The sequence below is a fragment of the Silurus meridionalis genome, chromosome 18 (assembly GCF_014805685.1).
Source record: "Silurus meridionalis isolate SWU-2019-XX chromosome 18, ASM1480568v1, whole genome shotgun sequence".
Lineage (NCBI taxonomy): Eukaryota > Metazoa > Chordata > Actinopteri > Siluriformes > Siluridae > Silurus > Silurus meridionalis.
Genome location: NC_060901.1, coordinates 26,948,127 through 26,962,886, shown reverse-complemented (window position 1 = coordinate 26,962,886; position 14,760 = coordinate 26,948,127). Strand labels below are relative to the sequence as shown.

The window sequence follows — 14,760 nt, the reverse complement described above, 5'->3', positions numbered from 1 at the left end:
AAGGTCTTGTTTAAGGGTTTAGCAGTGGCACTTTGGTGCTGCTCCGATTTAATCTCACAACTTTCTGCTAAGAATTTCAGCACTGAGCTGCCATTTCCATTTTGTGACCATTGAGGCTCCGTTTTATTCATTTCACTTGATATTTACACTAAACAATAAAAGGAATAGCAGCCATGGGTTTTTGACACAATGAAGTTTCTTGTGTCAAAAATATTAACAGCTGTACAAAAAGCTGAAATTTGTAAAATCTTGATTGTTAATGATGATGCTGATGATGACTGATTCATGTGCGAGGAGAAAGTCATTGTGCCATAAATGCAAGTCTTTTCCGAAATGTCAGTAGAAATAAACACACCAGACAAACCTGTCATCCCCAGTGACACCCCCAAAAGGTTTGTAATTGTATGAAGTTGTTCAAAATGAGCTATTACAATAATGACCTCTTGAAGAACCCCTACCCAGTTTTACCCAAATATATGCAACGGTTTTTAATCTGCAGTTTCGTGTAAAAAGGAATTCTTACTTTAAGAAATGTTGATAGTTATATTTGCTAACTGGCTGACAAAAGAATATGCCTGGAGTATGCAAGGGAGTATATACAAGGGTCTCTATTCTATCTCCTATATCATATTTGCTGTTTAATAGGCCTAGTAAGTCAAGCTCAGACTGTTACTGAAACTGACAAGCATCTAACATACAATTTACCACAGATTAAGTGTACATATACAGGTTTGCATCAGCCTGTGGGCCGACACTCAGATTATCAGCAATATACTGGTTTACATCACAAATAGAGACGGAAAATAAGGATGATTTGGCACAAACATTAGGCTTAAATGCATGCAAGTAAAATTGAATTCAAATCATTTGTTGTGTCAACTTGCACAAGCATCACAAGTCTCTTTTACTGGAATAAGGCCTTGACTTCTATAAAACACTGGTACATACAGTATGTTCACATTGAAAAGCAAAAGCCGGTCAACACCATCAAATTTGTTCGATTTAGGATGTGAGTATTCCTTTTGTTACCATGCACTTACATAATAACTACATACGAATCTAAATATAATTTGTACAATTATTTGTCCATATCAATTTTAAGCAACAAATACTTTAATGCACTGGAATTATTTACACCCAGTTTTTAAACAGAATAAACCTTAATATCAGAGGAGTTTGGAGCAAATATTTTTAGTGTAACAATAAGATACAGTGTTTTTCTGAACCATGGATAGAAAAGGCCGTATATGATGGGGTTTAATGTTGAATTAATGTAACCCAACCAGTTAAAAAGGTCATAAACGATATCAGGAGTGGTGAAGTTATAAAGCGGATCAACAACAGATGTGATGAAATATGGCATCCAGCATAAGTTAAATGCTCCTACAACTATACCAAGCGTCTTTGCTGCTTTTTTCTCATGTTTTACTTTTTGTAGAATTTTGTTTGAGTTCATGTCAGCTCTGGTCTGCTTTGTGCCCTCCATTTTTTTTGCATGCTTTTCTGACACTAAAAATATTTGAGCATACAGACCAATCATAACACAAATTGGCAAAATGAAAAATAAAGTTGTGCTTATAGATGCGCAAACTATGTTTACCAAAAAGGAACAATTTCCAAAACAATCCATAGCTGCAATATATTCTTCTAAATTTGCTTCATTTGCTTTTGTACCAACAGTACTGAAAGCATACACTGTAGCCAAAATCCAACTCAGAGCTGCCATTAAACCTGCCACAGGTAGAGTTATTCTTGTTGGGTACTGAAGCGGGTAGCACACAGCATGGTATCGATCGATAGCGATGAAAATCAGATGAAAGATCGATGCACCAGTGAAGAGAAAGTCAAAATTAGAATGCCAATAGCAGTATTCTTTTCCAAAGTACCAGCAGCCATCCACAGTCCTGAGCATGCTGAAAGGCATCACTGTGATTCCCAGAAGCAAATCAACCAGAGCCAAAGACATCACCAAAATATTTGTTGGTGTGTGAAGTTGTTTAAAATGCATTATAGAGATGATGACCACAGAATTCCCTAAAATTGTAATGGCCATTGCAAACACCAGCACTGAATATAACACAGTTTTAGCCACCACATTGTGAGAAATCTTTACACATGAAACATTTGATTCAGGATAACAGTATTCTATCAAATCTTCTACCTCCAGTAAACATGAATTTTGAGCTTCTACCATCATTTAAGCTGATGATGTTAGAAATGGCACTTTGATCTGCAAAGTGATTTGTAAGTGTCTGTATATTTATCAGGTCAAGTAATGATCCCATCTGGGAAATTGCTGTCCAATAGAAACAAAGTTCCTTTTCCTTTTATTTAAATCGGGTCTGTTATTGTGCACTTTATTACTTTCTCTTGAAGAAATTAATATTCCTCATGTGCTTCAAGCACTTTATTGTGACTCCTGAACAAGAGAAACTTTAGCTTTACACCTAAATGACTCTTGACAAGTTCTGACCTTGGTTGTGATACAGTGCTTTGACAGACTGGAGAGACTTCATCAGATCCTCACTTCCTGACACCCTGGACCCATTTCAGTTTGTGTACCGTCCCATTTACTTCATAGATAACATCAATTCACACCTGCTACACACAGCCCTGATCCCTAAGCTAAGATTGTTTACTACACTTCAGAATTTATTCACATGAAAATGTCTTTAATCTCACCACCAAGTTGGAGGCCCAGGGCCCAGAGACCATTGTCTTCATGACATACATATTATAATCAGTAGGAGGGGCAGACATGTCTCATCCTCAGCACTGGAGCCCTTCCCGGTTAGTGTCACTTTTAAATCTGCTACAGTTGTCAAGTTTGCTGATGAATTTGTAGTGGTAGACCTGATGGAGAGTGGTGAGAGTGGCTCATGGCGAGTGGTGCTCAGACATTGTACAGCTAATCAGAGGGTAGTGCGCTCAAATCCCATTAATCCTTTTTTTTAGAAATGATTTAATTGTAAGTCACATTGGATAAGCACCTTTGCTAAATGCCATAAATGCAAACCTGACACTCTGGACCTATTTTTGTTTGTGTACCGTCCTATTCACTTCATAGTTGGCACCATCTCACACCTGCTAAACACAGCCCTAAGCCTTCTAGACATCAGGAAATCTTGTCATTACTGATCTCTGGTAATGACAAGAAGGCCTCTGGAGGAGAATAAATGTTTGGAGACCTGGTGCCAGGGAAAAGACCTCCTCCTGAATGTCAGCAAGGCAAAAGGTTGTGGACTTCAGCACAAAGCAGAGTATCTATCGCCCACAAAGTTTAACAGGACTCCAGTGGGCAGTTCTTTGCACCTTGGTATTAATGTTACCTGTGTTGGTCCGGCCACATCAACACCCTGGTAAGGAGCTTGTCAGGGTCTGTTCCACATTAAATGCTGAAGTGATGTGAAACTGAGCAGGAAGTATCGCAAACCTCACATATATATTTTAATGTTACATGTTTTATATTGCAGGCCCATAGATGGTCCAGACCAGTATAAATCCTGGATATTTGGTAAACAGAGCTAAGATCTTTCTGACAGGACATGAAATATTTCATCCTAGTAAGAGAAACTCAAAGTGTAACTGGTGTTGGATAAGACTTATTCAACGGAATAAGGTCTTGACTGCTGTGAAACACTGGCACGAATGTCTGAATCAAAAATATCATGGACTTTTAGTTTAAAATGAATAGTTCTTTCAACACTGTAACCAGGTTAGATCCACATTGTTAATTGTAATTATTTAAAGATTAAAGTTTTTTTTAAGCAGCATAATTCTTTATATCAGAGGAATTAGGAACAACTGTTTGTAGCGTAACAATGAGATCATTTATTTTATTAAACCAAGACCCATATGTGCCTGGCCTTGAACACATGCTAGTATTCATTAAAGGTCTAGGCCTCTCGTTGTGCAAGCCGAGCAAAGACACTGCTTCCCAAAGTTTGTATTTAAAATATTTTTGGTTTCATTTAAAGGAATATTAATGATCCAACTGTTTGTGTTGAAATTTGAGGTTTAAGTGATTAAAAAACAACAAAGAAACATATTCTGAGCCTAATCTCTTCTTTTACTCATCATTTCTGTAATCTTCAGTGAAACATTACCTCATAATCAACAGTTTATTCTCACCAGCATTTTAGCGGTTAAATAGACTAAACATAACATGCTTACAAAACAAAACTGTCTATGTACTGATTATAAATACAGAAAACTACACCAGTGCTAAGATCTGTGTAAAACAGTGTTTATTAATTATTGTGAAATATATTTTGGCTTTTCCGCAAGTTATGTGACATAATAGGCATTTGAATGTGTTGCATTGCAGCAGACTCCTTTATTCAGAGCGGCTCACATGTTGGTTTAAGGTCTTGTTTAAGGGTTTAGCAGTGGCACTTTGGTGCTGCTCCGATTTAATCTCACAACTTTCTGCTAAGAATTTCAGCACTGAGCTGCCATTTCCATTTTATGACCATTGAGGTTCCGTTTTATTCATTTCACTTGATATTAATAAAGAAATAGTTGCTTTGTATAATTTAATATTATATTTTGTTCAGTCCCTGCATAATGGATACACGTATAAAGGTAACCACGTAGGAAAAGATGAGGTAATGTTTTGATTCAGTCTAAAACACGCAAGAGACCATTTATCACCTCTAACATATAATGATGGTGAATCTTTCACAGGTATCCTAATAATCAAAGGTGTCATTGTTGTTTATTAGAATTACAGAATTATTATCAAGACAGTTCATCACTGATCATTCAGAATGACAGGAGACACGATGTTTTTGCACAAATATTTTGCTCCACGATTCAAAACAAATTAGTGGCAATAATAATTTGTTGAGATTCTCTCACAGGTATCCTTATAGTCAAAGGTGTTACTGGCAAAATATCCCATCGACTTCACACTTTCATCTCATTTATCTCTCCTGAAACCACGGGCTAATGAGATCACTACAGGATTACATCAGCGTGTGTGGGCTTCTGCAATACACTGTTTATTTCACACAAAGAAACAGCAAGTGCATGATGATTTAGCAAAAAATATTTACTTTTTTACATGCAAAATAAACAGAGATACAAAGTACCAAATATAGTGATATGGTGCATTCATAAACCATTAAATCATATACTTCTGTCATAAGAAATAGTCTGTAGTAAATGAAAATGTATGAGGCACCAGAATTATATTTTCCCAATACCAAGTGGCAGAATGTTTAACTGGGATTAACATTGTATTGAGCAGTTGAACTGATTAACTTTTGTAATTGATCCGACAGGGTCAAGGTCATAGCAAGGTCAGATATCTAAAGTAGTTTTTCTTCTATAGCTTCCTTCACATTTGAAGTATATTTCAAGGTAATTCTGCCATAGAAAATGATTCAACTTGGTGGCAGAAGCATTTAGCAAAAGCAGAACATGCAGAATAAGGCCTTCAAAACCCTGACCTGCCTCTCCACATACAGAATGTCGAGATATTTTGCTGAAAAAAAATAACCCATGGCGAGTATTGTTCTTATTGTTCCTTAATCGTTTTTATCTATTTTAACACTATAAACACATTTGTTTGAGCAGTGGATCAACATTTTGTTGAACAATGATAGTGTGTGAAATGCCACCGAATTCCCACATTTTCAACTTCCCACCTGCTGAACCCAAACTCAGTTTTACTCAGTTTTTATCTACACAAGGAATTCTTTCTGTAAGAAATGTTAATTGAAATATCCAATATTTGTCGAGAAAAGATAATGCCAGGGAGTCCAGTAGCTACAAATTTGCTTCCTATCTATGATTTAATAATTACTGATTTATATGTAAAATGCAGAAATCTGTGAAATAGAAAATATTGCAAATATGACTTATATCACTTCTAGCACTGGCCAATATATTATCGAGACCGGTCTAATACTGTTAAGCATCATTTGTATTAACATCATATTTATTCATTTTCCAGGGTGTTTAACAAATTGCAATTAGAACATGAATAGAAAAACTAGCTGTCAGAGCTAAGATCTGCCTGTGACACCTTTCTTAAAGTGTGTGAAAGGTTTGGGCATCTGATTGTAAATTAACAAGCATTTAAGATGCACAAAAGATTTAATTTTACATTTAATGATGCTACAATATCAATACATTTGTGTATATCACAAGAAGAGACAGCAAGGAAATGGTTATTTGGCACAAACATTAGACTTCTGTGTATGCAAAATAGAAATAAAAAAAACAACTATGTTATCTTTTATGGGCCTGGATGTGAGATATCAATATCCTGCTCTTTAACATTCATCATCACATATGAGATGTAGTTCTTGTTCTGTAGAGCAGGTGAAAATCTTTGCGACTTTCTGCATTGTCAAGACAATGATCCAAATAAAATGATTAGCTACCGACTCTGAAGAAATAAACACATTAACATTATTTAAAAGTACATTAAATTTACTTACTAAGTCATTTTGTTTTGTGGGTAAAATTGAATTCAAATAATTTGTTTTGTCAACTTGCACAAGCATAACAAGCCCCGGTTTCTGTGAAACAATGGCATATACAGTATGTCCGCATTGAATTGTTTGATTCAGGATGTGAGTATTTGCTAGTATGCACCAAAATAATAAAAACATATGAATCTAAATTTAATTTGTACAATTCTTTGTCCATATCAATTTTAAGCAACAAATACTTTAATGCACTGGAATTATTTACACCCAGTTTTTAAGCAGAATAAACCTTAATATCAGAGGAGTTTGGAGCAAATATTTTTAGTGTAACAATAAGATACAGTGTTTTTCTGAACCATGGATAGAAAAGGCCGTATATGATGGGGTTTAATGTTGAATTAATGTAACCCAACCAAACAAATAGTTCATAAATTATACCAGGAGTGGTGAAGTTATAAAGAGGATCAACAACAGATGTGATGAAATATGGCATCCAGCATAAGTTAAATGCTCCTACAACTATACCAAGCGTCTTTGCTGCTTTTTTCTCATGTTTTACTTTTTGTAGAATTTTGTTTGAGTTCATGTCAGCTCTGGTCTGCTTTGTGCCCTCCATTTTTTTTGCATGCTTTTCTGACACTAAAAATATTTGAGCATACAGACCAATCATAACACAAATTGGCAAAAAGAAAAATAAAGTTGTGCTTATAGATGCACAAACTATGTTTACCAAAAAGGAACAATTTCCAAAACAATCCATAGCTGCAATATATTCTTCTAAATTTGCTTCATTTGCTTTTGTACCAACAGTACTGAAAGCATACACTGTAGCCAAAATCCAACTCAGAGCTGCCATTAAACCTGCCACAGGTAGAGTTATTCTTGTTGGGTACTGAAGCGGGTAGCACACAGCATGGTATCGATCGATAGCGATGAAAATCAGATGAAAGATCGATGCACCAGTGAAGAGAAAGTCAAAATTAGAATGCCAATAGCAGTATTCTTTTCCAAAGTACCAGCAGCCATCCACAGTCCTGAGCATGCTGAAAGGCATCACTGTGATTCCCAGAAGCAAATCAACCAGAGCCAAAGACATCACCAAAATGTTTGTTGGTGTGTGAAGTTGTTTAAAATGCATTATAGAGATGATGACCACAGAATTCCCTAAAATTGTAATGGCCATTGCAAACAAAAGCACTGAATATAACACAGTTTTAGCCACCACATTGTGAGAAATCTTTACACATGAAACATTTGATTCAGGATAACAGTATTCTATCAAATCTTCTACTTCCAGTAAACATGAATTTTGAGCTTCTACCATCATTTAAGCTGATGATGTTAAAATATACACATGGCACTTTGATCTGCAGTCTAATGTGCAAAGTGATTTGTAAGTGTCTGTATATTTATCAGGTCAAGTAATGATCCCATCTGGGAAATTGCTGTCCAATAGAAACAAAGTTCCTTTTCCTTTTATTTAAATCGGGTCTGTTATCGTGCACTTTATTACTTTCTCTTGAAGAATCAATATTCCTCATGTGCTTCAAGCACTTTATTGTGACTCCTGAACCAGAGAAACTTTAGCTTTACACCTAAATGACTCTTGACAAGTTCTGACCTTGGTTGTGATACGGTGCTTTGACAGACTGGAAAGACTTCATCAGATCCTCACTTCCTGACACCCTGGACCCATTTTAGTTTGTGTACCGTCCCATTTACTTCAAAGATAACACTATCTCACACCTGCTACACACAGCCCTAAGCCTTCTAGACATCAGGAAGGCACATTGCATAAAATGCTGATTGTTTACTACAGTTCTGAATTTATTCACATAATAATTTTTTCCAAACTCACCACCAAGTTGTAGGCCCAGGGACCAGAGCTTTGCTTCCTGACATACATATCATAATCAGTAGGAGTAGGCAGACATGTCTCATGCTCAGCAGTGTCAGCACGGCCCATTCCTTCTAATGTACAGGATTCATGAAGATTTCTGAGTTTGGGAACTTTTATCTGTGTTTTATTTGAAAATACAGTGTGTGAGAATGGACCCGTGCGCCTCTGGAAAGGATGGTCTGGCTCTCCACATACATAATCAGTCTAAGACTACCATGCAAGAAGCTGAGCCCCAGGTTCAATGGACCATTCAAAATTAAAACAATGCTTTGTGGATGAGAACAGAAGTATTTCACAGTGACCACCCCAAACATCTAAAGGTGTGGTCATTCTGGAGCGGGTCCAACTGCGATTTTTTTCTCTGACCCACCGAATGGAACCATCACCCTCCAGATCAAGGGACACATCCAGGACTTTCCAAAGTATTGTATCTTCCTATGTACACACCAAGCCTTTTATATTTTTATGTTCATTGCCACATTATGTACTAAACTTTTCCTTTGTTTTCTTGATCTAGAGAGGTTATTTTTTATTGTTAGCCACCGGATTGTACCTTCTTGCCAGCTTCTATAATTTCCTTTGGATTTAATTTTGGATTTGTCTTTTTCCACAATAAACTCGCAAATGGATTCTAACCTTTCTGGGTCTGCCTTGATGTCATAACATTGGAGCCCTTACAGGGTTGTGTTGTGTTGTGAGAGTTCTGCTCTACTCTTCCAACACTTATACAAACTATTACTATAGTTAAGTTTGCTGATGACATTGTCGTGGTAGGCCTGATGGGATGTGTTAGCTAATGACAAGTGGTAGCTCAGTGACTAAGACATAGGACATCTAGTCAGAAGGTCTTGAGTATAAATCCCAGTGCTGAAACTTCTGTCTCTTAATCCTTGATTTGTGCATTTTTATAAATAAGATCACATTCAACAGGGGTGTTTGCATAATACCAGGCCAAGAATGCCTGTGGAGGTCAGCAACACATAAGCATCATAGGTACCACCACCATAGGATTAACAGGAATTCAGTGGGAAGTTTTTGGCACCTTGGTATGAATGTGGCATTGGTCCTGTTTAATCACCTCCCAGGTAAAGATAGCTTGTCTGTATATGTTACACATTAAATGTGACATACTTATTTCCAGTTTGACATTACACATAATCTGTTGTACCTTGGACTGTTTTATTTTATTTATTTTTTTTACAGATGCAAGGTAGTCACATCACATCAGTATATTGGGCTGGAGAATGAGCTTGAGTGTTAGTGGCTAGAGTTTGGGTAAGCACCTAGACTTGTGCAGGATCAACTGTCAGCAAGCATTCAAAACTAGGAAGAAATACAGTCATGAATTGGGGACAAACACAGATCAAAAACAGTTACTGATACTTTATACTTCAAATAAACTTATATACAAATATATCATAACAAAGACTGGAAAATTAGAAATGCACCTATTCTCCAATCAGCTCATAGTTCATTGGTCAAAATTAGGACTTCCTTAACAATTTATAAGTCCTCTATATAATATGGAAAATATTTTTAATAGTTTTCTAAACAAGAAGTAAATTAAAATTCAGTCAGGTCTTGCACAAATCAAATCCTGAGTTAAATCCTAAAAAACTGAGTTTTATGCACCAAAGTGTCAAGAACCAGTAACTTTTGACATCAGTGATATGAGTGCAGTGTGGAATGCTCCTACTAATTTAAATAAACATTGGGATGTTAGGACATATTGTAGTAGTGACTTAATACATTGTGTGTATGTTCGTATGCATCTTATGATGTGACTGTGTGCATTTTCTGATGTGGCCCTTAAGTTGCTGGTCATTGGCAATATTTAGATTCAGGAATGGATCTGTTAGTTGAAATCTTCTTATTTATCTAACATCTACTTAAACTACAAGCTAAATTTACAAGTTTGTAGTAAATCAGCATGATTGTGCAAAGGGAAACTTGAGCTGGAAATCAGAGATCTATTGGATCAGAGAATCCAAAAAAGCCTTGGGCTCAGTGATTTGTACACATTTGTTAGAAGGCTTTTTCTGTTATAAACATTAACTGCTTTTACTTACACATGGACTCTTAAATGACATTGGGAAAGCTTAATTTGTGTAAATGTTCATATTTGACATCAAACTGGGGAAGATTTAAATGTGCCAGGCATCAGGGAGTTCTTTACATTATTTTCTATCCTAAAGTATTTAATCAAGCAGTATATTCTGTTCTGAATAAACAAAGCAGTTATTATAGCATAACAGATCAATAACATCTGCTTTCTCTGTAATATTATTACACACAGTGCAGTAACTGCCATTCATTTGAATAAACATTATATACAAATAAAAAGAATATTGTTGACAGGTTATTGTGTGGATTTGAATAGGCCTTATAATGTGGCCTTGTGTTAGAGGACATGGTGCTTAATTTCCACTGATTGATATTCATGCCTTCTTCTGGACTTTACTCCTCCAGCTCTGTTTCACATTTTGTGAGCATGTTTATATGTTTACAAACACACAGGAGCTTATGAGGTAATGTTTGTGTTTGGCAGAACCACTGAGATGATGCCCAAGAGCCCAGTTAGAATCTCTCACTTTTAATGATGGAGAATCTCTCACAGGTACATGACTAATCAAAGGTGTTAGGCACATTATTGTCCTGAGTTCACACTTGTCCCTGATTATAGATTCATCAATTATTACCAAAACAGTAAATCCCAGATCATTAGCAATACCCAGAGACAGGACGGTTTTACACAAACACTTTGTGCAAACAAGTTTGATTGGCAGGTGGAAGGTTTTAATTCCATGAAATAAATGTGCTAACTTATTTGAGTGATGTGAGTGATGATTATATTAAAAGATTACTTTGTACAACATCTATGAATTTAAATGATCAAAGCTTTCATCTGAAATTTCATTATAAAGATGATATACTTATTTGAATTCACAAAAGCTGATTTTCATTAGTTAATCCTTTTGACCCAACAGTAACAGTTTTACTTTATCGTATGATATCATGTGTAATCAGAGCTGCACCGAATTCAATTTTTCTTATTGGACCCGATGCTATTTATTTTATCTGATAATTAGCAGTATGTTAAAAGACTTCCATGTGCACAATCCAGAGCAGGTTTTTTCTACATTTTTATGAAGCTGAGGTCAGAGGGCAGAATCAGCCATAATACAGCACATCCTCTTCCACAAAGGTTAACCCTTGCTGAAGGGCCCAAGAGTGGTAGTTTGGCAATATGGGGCTTAAACTCCAAACCTTCCGATCAGTAACCCAGAGCCTGAGGAACGATTAGGTCCACAATGTGAAAGCAGTTTTAACCTTTATATCTTTGATGTCCAAACTGATCCTCAATGGACCAGTGTACATGCCCATCAGTTATCTTTCCAAACATTAGCAATCACACCAAATTCCATCGATTAGATTGAGAACCTACACCCACACTGGCCCTTTACAGATAAGTTTGAGCATCCCTAAACTAAAGGCCAAAACTTGTATACCTCTTATATAGCTCATATAGCTTATAATAGCTCTTCAGGAGTAAAAACGTGTATAACAGGATAAAACTGAATTCCGTTTAGATTTTGGTGTCAATTATTGTTCACACACTTATATATATATATTTTGAAATGCCAAAATATGCCTTAAAGTACAATAAAAAAAAAAACAGTTTTAAAAATCTCAAATATGTAAAAGGTTGGATTGATGGAACACTTGTTTTGGCTGAATTTCTTGTGTAATTAATGTTGATGTCTTCATTGTTGTTTTTAAAAAGAAAATAGTTAAATGAATGTAAAAAACGATGTGTGTATTTGTTATTGTGTTAGGTCCAGTGTGATTGCAGTGTAATTACAACAAGGAAATAGTCTTTACTTTAAAGCGCTTACTTCCCCGTTGTTGTTTTTTTAGACAGGAAAGACAGACTTGTTTATGATACCGGAATTAGTTCAATTCATTGTGCCTCTAAATGTTTAAATGTTTATTTTATGACTAACTTGACCCTTAGATGATTCATTTATTTTCACATATCATTTATATACATTTTCCTACTGCACCAAATAACCCATGAACATTTTGATTACATGGTGCCATCTTTTATTTCATTTTAAAGGGGGCCTTTGACATTGAACAAGACAGTGATGTATGAATTTTATCACACAAAGGAAAATCATCACTAAGCCTTATAAATGTAATTAGTGGTAATAGAGCTGATACAAAACTGCCCTTTATTGATTGTAAACTTAACATAATTACAATGTAAATTTTTTCTTGTATAATGCAAAAGAAACAATATGGATTTCACAAAGCATTTTAAAATTAGAGTGTAAGGTTGGCTGAGTTACTAAGGTCAAAAACATATTTAGATATGATCATCTTAAATGCTTTTTGAAAACGGGGATAGAAAAAGCCATAGATCAAAGGATTGCAAGTAGAATTAAGGTAACCAAACCAAACCAGGGCATTAAAAACATCTGCAGGGGTTGAGAAGTCCAGGAATGGATCAGCTATAGTAGCAATGAAAAACGGCAACCAGCAAATCAGAAAAATTCCCATAACAATGCCTAGAGTTTTAGCAGCTTTTCTCTCTCTCTGTTCTGAAGAATTGTTCTTTGTTTCAGATTTTCCAAATGTAGCTCTCTCAGACATTACTTTAGCTTGTTTTCTTGCAACATGGAATATTTTAAGGTAAAGACAGCTCATGATAGTTCCTGGAATGAAAAATGCCACAAGGGCAACAATGACTCCCCACTGTCTATTAAAAACCAAGGCACAGTTTCCAACACAGGAACTCAACACTAGAATGTCCTCTAAACCTTCAAGATTGGTATTAGAAAATACCACACCGAAGCTAAATGAGAACGAGAAGAGCCAAATGACAGCAATTCCTACGACCACGATATCATTCGTCACTTTCATTTTATAACCCAGAGGATCAGTAATGGCTTTGTGGCGGTCAATAGAAACCATACACAGGTGAAGGATGGACACTATACTTAATGTCATGTCTAAACTGGAATGGATTTTGCAAAAAATCTCCCCCAAGAACCAGCAGCCTTCCACCCATCGCACCATAGTGAAAGGCATGATCATCGAGCCGAGCAGACAGTCCACGACAGCCAGCGAGAGGATGATGAAGTTAGTTGGAGATTGCAGCTGTTTAAAATGGGAAATAGTGACGATGACCAGCAGATTCCCAAAAACAGTCAGAAGTACCGTAGGAAGCATTAAAATGTACATGATAACTCTACTGAAAAAGGAACGAGCTGCTCGGAGGCAGGAGTCTGGCTCATGTGGGAAACAGAGAAGTGCTTCATCCAAATCAGCATGGGTTACGTTAGCACCAAGCTTCTCTAACCACTCCATTTGATTCCGAAAATAATTCACCAGGTTACACATTACAGCATCGGAAAAATATCACCAACCGGGAAAAAACATTTTTCATTCAGCCTCTACACACTATTATCTGAAAGCAGAAGTATATGACCAGCTTGACTTAAATACTGTCTGGTTTAAACATTTAGCACCAGTTTACCAATGGGGACGCTGTAATGTGACATCATTTATCTGCCATATAAACATTAACTACGTCTATAATATAATGTGCTGATTTGGATTATCCATGTTGTCCTATTGTATCGTAAGACACTTTCTAGAAAAGCAAGAGTTTTGTATTTCTGAAAACCTTTTTAAATTCCTCGTTTTTCGAAGGATAAAAGGAACGAGGCAAAAACTTGGCTTTAAAATAAAAAACAAGGCAATCATTATACATAAGGCTACATTATTAGCCTGTGAATAATATTTTTGCATTGCTATAGTTTAGGGTTAGACTGAGCATGCATGATATTGACCTTTGGGGTACAGTTTGCACAGATCATCTCACAGCCAAGTTGCTTTTTGAGGCCTTGTTTCTGCTTTTTTTTTCCTTCTTTATACAACTTCAGATAGGCAGAACAATGTGTGAATTATAATCAAACATCCAGAATCATGTTTAAATTTGATATTTTATACAATATCATAAAGTCACTTCATACATCCAAACACTCTATATTTCACAATTCTATTCATGAAATAAGAAGCTATGAGAGAAAAACCCATAGATGTTTGTGTGTAACACACAGAGACACATTCTCCATTTAATATATACAAATCCCATTGTGACAGTATAGTATAGATCACAACTAATGAAATAATTGCTTAATTAAAGCAAGTTCATTCGTAAACCGCTTTTCTTGCATTATTTTTTTTAAATAGTTGTCTGGGTAAATGAAAAAAGGCTGATGCTGATATTACTTAATACATATGAGTAATATTATGAGTCTAATTAGCCCTCTTTTTGAAAAATGTTAGTCAGTTGAATTCTCAGTCCCTACAGCTTTACTGTGGCCTGCAGATCTTCAGGGTGAGTTCTAG

General features: G+C 35.9%; 3 protein-coding genes across 3 annotated transcripts; all 3 read right to left on the bottom strand.

The window, feature by feature from the left end:
- Positions 1 to 1,144: 1,144 nt before the first annotated feature.
- On the bottom strand, positions 1,145 to 2,194 carry LOC124401703 (trace amine-associated receptor 13c-like). Its single transcript, XM_046874134.1, has one exon. The coding sequence runs from the start codon at positions 2,192 to 2,194 to the stop codon at positions 1,145 to 1,147; it is 1,050 nt and encodes a 349-aa protein (XP_046730090.1).
- A 4,520-nt stretch (positions 2,195 to 6,714) lies between these two features.
- LOC124401702 (trace amine-associated receptor 13c-like) lies at positions 6,715 to 7,764 on the bottom strand. Its single transcript, XM_046874133.1, has one exon. It carries the CDS (start codon positions 7,762 to 7,764, stop codon positions 6,715 to 6,717), a length of 1,050 nt encoding a protein of 349 aa, XP_046730089.1.
- A 4,902-nt stretch (positions 7,765 to 12,666) lies between these two features.
- LOC124401701 (trace amine-associated receptor 4-like) lies at positions 12,667 to 13,713 on the bottom strand. The gene has a single exon (XM_046874131.1). It carries the CDS (start codon positions 13,711 to 13,713, stop codon positions 12,667 to 12,669), a length of 1,047 nt encoding a protein of 348 aa, XP_046730087.1.
- Positions 13,714 to 14,760: the final 1,047 nt, after the last annotated feature.